The 6,621-nt window shown below is 44.8% G+C and overlaps 2 protein-coding genes across 3 annotated transcripts in view; one reads left to right on the top strand and one right to left on the bottom strand.

The window, feature by feature from the left end:
• The window catches only part of DEPTOR (DEP domain containing MTOR interacting protein), a 741,617-nt gene that overhangs the window by 1,923 nt on the left and 733,073 nt on the right, over positions 1-6,621 (bottom strand). The gene's annotated exons all lie outside the window — the stretch shown is intronic.
• MRPL13 (mitochondrial ribosomal protein L13) overlaps positions 1-6,621 on the top strand; it is a 434,401-nt gene that overhangs the window by 223 nt on the left and 427,557 nt on the right. Inside the window, exon 2 of the mRNA XM_042462241.1 lies at positions 878-1,049. Coding sequence (XP_042318175.1) covers positions 878-1,049 — 172 coding nt within the window. The remainder of the gene's footprint in view (positions 1-877; positions 1,050-6,621) is intronic.

The following is a 6,621-nucleotide window of genomic DNA, read 5'->3' as shown; positions in this document are numbered from 1 at the left end:
AATTATGACTGATCTTCTGTGACTATCAGTTCTGTTTTTAGCAAATAGATCATACATTTTATGTTGTTAACTACCATCTAGTTATTATTATTATTATTATTATTATTATTAACCTTTATTTATAAAGCGCTGTAAGTTTATTGATCTAGTTGACTTGATGGCGACCTTACAAATGACAGACCTCCAAGCCGCCACCCTGTTATCAACCTTCCTGCTCTGATCTTGCAGACTCAGAGCCATACTGCCTCCTACTTTATGAAGCATTATTGCCATTTCTAATGAGTCCTGTCTTCTCATCTCCAAAGTATGACAGTCTCAGTTTATTCATTTTGGCTTCTAGGGATGTTTGGCATACTGCAGTTCATAAAATCATAGTAATGTTGGGGTGCTTTATTGTAGTAAAAACATCTACTTAACTGATGTACATGCACTTCATGTGCATTGTTATTTTATTATTACTTTATTGATTTATATCCCGACTTTCTTCCAGTATAGGGACTGAAGGTAGCTAACAACAGTATATGTTATATACAACACAAAGTTTACAATACATGTTATATACAACACAAAGCATTAAAATGTAAATACAAAGTTTAAAAAACAATCATTTTTTCAAATGTTAAAAACATTACACATTAAAATTTTAAATATATTAAAAACTCTATACAAACCTTGTTCATCATTTAAAGTCCAAACCTTACTGGTTTGAGAAAAAACATCTAGGAAAGACAGTAATGCTTGATATAGTTGAAGGCAGTAGGAAAAAGGAAGCCTGTAAGACCTGAGCAGGGCTGTTGATGATAGGGTGACTTGGAGGTCTCTCATTCATAGGGTTGTCATAAGTCAAAGTTGACTTGACAGCAGTTAACAACAACAGTACCATCTACTTCAATATATTAACTACCTTTCTGTTATTTTTTTAAAGCAATGGGCCACATTTGCTCGATCCTGGTTTCTTTTAGATGCGAAGATGCAACCACCAGGAAAAATTGCAGCCATCACTGCCATCAGACTTCAGGGGAAACATAAGCCTGTGTATCATGCTTTAAGTGAGTTTTCTTCTGGATCAAAATGAGGTTTCTATATTAACATTGTTTGTTTGTTTGTTTGGTCTTTCTATCCTATGGAGCAATCATAACCCGGGTCTGGTAGCGCGTTTTAACTCTATTCTGGACCTTGCCAGGCTATGGGAATCTGGGAGTTGGAGTTTGTTGTGGGCCCATTCAGGCTCAACTTGGTGCGTGTGGTGGTGTGCTGTGGGTGGACATCGATTATATATGGACAGTGGCCCTTGGATAGCTGGTGGGGGTGGTTCCAGGACCCCCCAGGTGGATGACCAAACAATCTGTGCATGTTCACGTCTATTAGATTACAGTGGCATAGTAAAAATAATACCGCTTATATAAAACAGCAAAAATCAAGGTTTGGCTATTTGAAATGTTATATACATTTCAAGCCATGGATGGTTGAATCTGTGGATAAGTAGGGCCTGACATATATACTGTTGCTGTTGTGTGGCCTTCAAGCCGTTCCGACTTACGGCTGGCCTTATAATGGAGTTTCTTTGGCAATTTCTTCAGAGGGGGTTTGCCATTGCCATCCTCTGAGGATGAAAAGGTGACTTACCCAAGGGATTTGAAACCCTTGTCTCCAGAGTTGTAATCCAAACCATCAAACCATTACAACCACGCTGGCTCACATAGATATGTGTGTGTGTGTGCGTGGTGCCCTGAGAGACAGTGTGGTTAGTGATTGTTGAGTGCGGACTACAATTCTGGAGAGCAGAGTTCAATTCAACCGCTCAGCCATGAAACCCAACAGGTGACCTGGGTAAGTCACACACTCTCAGCCTCAAGGGAAGGCAAAGGCAAACCTCCTCTGAACAAATCTTGCCCAAGAACCAGATAGGTCACAACAACAAACATCTATCTATCATTGAGATACCCTCTCATGGGATTTTCTTGGCAAGGCTTCTTTGGAGAAAGTTTGCCTTTGCCATCTTCTGAGACTGAGAGAGTGTGACTGCCAATGTCCACCCAGTGGGTTTGCATGGCCAACTGAGGATTTGAACCCTGGTCTCCCAGTGTCCTGGTCCAACACTGAAACCGCTGCACCCACTCGGGTGACCTTGGGCAAGTCACACTCTCTCAGCCTCAAGGGAAGACCATGGCCAAAGCTCCTCTGAAACAAACTTGCTAGAAAAACCCCATGACAGCGTGGCCTTAGACTCACCATAAGTCAGGGAACGGCATTGAAGGCACACAGCAATAGCAACTAAACTGTTGGACTGTTAAAGGCTCATTGCCGTTGGTAACTGGGCAGACAAACCACGCATTTCTTTTTCTCTCTCCAATGATGTTTGTGTCTTCAGGTTGTAAAAGAGTGGGAGAGCATGGTAAATCACAGTTTTGTAAAATGGATTTTTCAAGCTGGCAAAAGAGACACTTTTACCACCCCTCCCACAAATTTACAGCCTGAAGAGAAACGAAAGTGCTTCTGGGTCATGGGAAAAGGAAAAGGAGAACAGAAGAATGGAACATTGCTCCCTTTGCCTGCGGCTTGTTACAGTGCAAAAAGGCCCTTAGTTACAAAGTTATGAATATAGCTTAGGTGTGGGGGAAATGGAGAAATATGGCAGCAGTGTCACAGTGGTTTTTCCGATTTTCTCTAATAATTATTAACATTGGCTTGCCACCTTTCACATTATGACCTGCAACGTTACTTTTACTGTTACTGCAATAAAACTTCAATACGGTTGCAATTCATAGTGATTTCAAGGCTTTTCTTGGACACTCCAGATTATCCAACATTTTCAGCTATCCAACTATCAGCCAGCCGTTTATGTCGGATAATCGAGACTCTACAGTAGTCCAATGGGTTTGTATAGCTGAGCAGTGACTCTCTCTCTCTAACAAGGTTTCCCCATGACATTATTGCAAACCAGCTAGTAAAATATGGGTTAGACAATGCAACTGTTAAAGGGATTTGTAACTGGTTGACCGGCCAAACCCACAGGTTGCTCAGCAATGGCTCATGGAAAGAAGTGACCTGTGGAGTCCCACAGAGTTCTGTCCTGGGCCCAGTGCTATTCAATGGCAGCTAACAAGGCCAATGTGATTTTAGGTTGCATCAATGAAAGTATAGTGTCTAGATCAAGAGAAGTAATAGTGCCACTGTATTCTGCTTTGGTCAGGCCCCACCTAGAATATTGTGTCCAGTTCTGGGCACCACAATTAAAAAAGGACATTAAGAAACTGGAGTGTGTCCAAAGGAGGGTGACTAAAATGGTGAAAGCTCTGGAAGCCATGCCCTATGAGGAACGACTTAGGGAGCTGGGTATGTTTAGCCTGGAGAAGGGAAGGTTAAGAGGTGATATGATAGCCCTGTTTAAATACTTGAAAGGATGTCACATTGAGGAGGGAACAAGCTTGTTTTCAGCTGCTCCAGAGAACAGGACCTGGAGCAATGGATGCAAGCTACAGGAAAAGAGATTCCACCTGAACATTAGGAGGAACTTCCTGACAGTAAGGGTTGTCCGACAGTGGAACACACTCCTTCCTCGGAGTGTAGTGGAGTCTCCTTCCTTGGAGGTCTTTAAGCAGAGGCTAGATGTCCATCAATTGGGGATGCTTTGATTGGATTTCCTGCATGGCAGAATGGGGTTGGACTGGATGGCCCTTGGGGTCTCTTCCTACTCTTGGATTCTCACACACACACACACACACATATATATACACGTGTGTGTTGTGACACAGATATATGTGTGTGTGTGTGTGTGTGTGTGAAGCAAACAAAGGCCTTCTCCTCCTTCTCTCCTGCTCCCTTCCTTCCCGATCCCTTTACATTTTTAATAACGTTTTTAATTGTTTGCATCGTTTTCATTGTTGTTTTTCCCCCCCTTTAAACTTGCACATTTTTGCATACAGTATTTATAGCGTTTCAACTGGGGACTTACAGATTTGCAATAAGCCGCCTTGAGTCCAATCACTGGAGGAAGGCGGGGTACAAATAATAAACATAAACATAATAACAATGATGATGAATAATAATACCTTCGGGCCCTTCTCCGCCTCGCCGGCCCCGCCAGCTCAGGAAGAGAAGGTACCGGTCCATGGTCCAAAGCCAAGAAGCCTAAGCTCCCTTCGAAGTTCCCGCGCCAAAAACAACGAGGACGACTAGGCTAGGCCTCAACCCCGCCTTCCCCAGGAAGAGAAGGAGGAGCCCCGGCAGCGTTCATAATAATATCTCCTCCCACAGGCCTCCCTCCCTTCCTTCTTTCCCTCGCCCGCCTTCCTGGAACCGAACCCGGGGAGCCCCTCTACGCGAGGCCGGGGATTCTCCTCCCATGGCGAGCTACACTAAGGCCGCGCAGGTGAGAGGGTCCGGGTCCTTTTATATCATATTGGAGCAATCATAACCCGGCTTGGTCGCTCTTTTAACTCTATTGGCTCAAGGGCTCTGGAATTCTGGGAGTTGGAGTTTGTGTGGGCCCGAGCCACAACAAAAAACACTCCCAACTCAAGAATTCCAATTCAGCCTTGAGCCAGCAAGAGTAAAGCCGCTACCAAGCCGGATAGAGGACAGAAAGAGAGAGCTCTGGTGCCACACACTAAAACTACATTCCCAGGATCCTTACACGCGCCAGAAAACAGTTCTAGAAGTCCAAACTGGGTTATTCCTGCAGTGTGGCTGCCCGCCGGCGTGTGTTTAAAGTAGTGGGTCTCTCTTCTCTGTATTGTTTGATCTTTTTGGCTTTGATTTGATTAGTGTGTACTATCTAGGAAATTTCTTGGTCCTCCACGTGGGACCTCTATGCCCAACTTTTGGCAGAAGAAAGTTCGCACTGGCCGGCCCTAGAGATGCTAGAGAAAACACTTTCTAGGCATTTATCAGCTCCTCAGCACAACTCTGTGGTCACCTTCTGGTGAATGTGGCCATAGAGTTGATGGCGAGGTGTTCTTTCAAGTTTTACTCATAATTCTAATAAAATATATGAATAATCATAATAATAATAAAAATAATAATGTTTATTATTTTGGTTTTTTCCACTTTCATAGGAGACCTGCGCCCTAAGCCAGCGAATGTGCAGGCTCCACTGTGTGTGTGACCTTGTGTGTGTGTGTCATCTATATATGTACATGGCCCTTGATACTGGTGGGGTTTGGTTTCCCGGCCCCGTGGAGACAAAAAATTGTGCATGTTCACGTCCATAGATCAGTGGCAAGTAAAATATTACCCGTTATATAAAACAGCAAAATCAAGGTTTGCTATTTGAAATGTTTATTACATTTCAAGCCATGGATGGTTGATCTGTGGTAAGTAGGGCCTCTGACTATACTATACTGTTGCTGTTGTGTGTGCCTTCAACCGTTTCCGACTTACGTGGCCTTATAATGGAGTTTCTTGGCAAAATTTCTCAGAGGGGGTTTGATTGCCACTCTCTGAGGATGAAAACGAGGAATTACCCAAGGGATTTGAAACCCTTGTTCCAGAGTTGTAATCCAAAAATAACAACCATTACAAACGCTGGTCTAACATAGATATGTGTGTGTGTGTGCGTGGTGCCTCTGAGAGACAGTGGTGTTTATGATTTGGTGTGGACTACAATTCTGGAGAGCAGATTCAATTCACCGCTAGCCATTGAAACCCACAGGTGACCTGGGTAAGTACACACTCTCAGCCTCAAGGGAAGCAAAGGAAACAACTCCTCTGAACAATCTTTGCCAAGAACCAGATAGGTTACAACAAAAAATTTATCTATCTTCTTTGAGATACCCTCTCATGGGATTTTCTTTGGCAAGGCTTTTTGGAGAAAGTTTGCCTTTGCCATCTTCTGAGACTGAGAGAGTGTGACTGCCAATGTCACATGGGTTTGCATGGCCACTGAGGATTTGAACCCTGGTCTCCAGGTCCTGGTCAACACTGAAAGAAACAGCTGCACCACTCTGGTGACTCTGGCAAGTCACACTCTCTCAGCCCTAAGGGAGACCATGGCCAAAGCTCCTCTGAACAAATATTGCTAAGAAAACCCATGACAGGTGGCCTTAGACTCACCATAGTCGGAAGGCTTTGAAGGCACACAGCAAATAGCAAACTAACCTGTGGACTGTAAAGGCTCATTGCAGTGACACTGGGCAGACAAACCCGCTTTCTTTTCCTCACCCATCGTTTGTGCCGCCGGAAAAGCGGGGGGGCATGAAAACACAGTTAAAATGGATGTCAAGCTGGCAAAAGAGACACACCACCCGCTCCCCTTACAGCCGAAGAGAACGAAAGTGCTCTGGGCAGGGAAAAGAGAAAAGGAGAACAGAAGAAAAGGACAGCCATGCCGCGGCTTGACCGGCAAAAAGGGCCCCGCGTGCGGAGTGGTGACAACGGGACCAGCCGAGAGCGTGAGGGGGGGGGGAATAGGGGGGGATGAAATGAGTGAATGCAGGGGGAAAGGTGGTGGGGGCAGACGGAGGCGATAGAAGGCACAGGTGGGCGGCAACATGGGCCAAGTATGTACGAGGGCGGGGACGTAGAGGGTAGGTGGGGAGAATAATGAGAGAGACAGGTGGAGGGGGTGTGATACTACAGCGAGGTAGTGAGTAGGAGGAGGCTGCGTAGGATGGAGAACGG

Source organism: Sceloporus undulatus, chromosome 4 (genome assembly GCF_019175285.1).
Source record: "Sceloporus undulatus isolate JIND9_A2432 ecotype Alabama chromosome 4, SceUnd_v1.1, whole genome shotgun sequence".
NCBI lineage: Eukaryota > Metazoa > Chordata > Lepidosauria > Squamata > Phrynosomatidae > Sceloporus > Sceloporus undulatus.
This window is presented reverse-complemented; position numbering and strand designations above follow the sequence as displayed.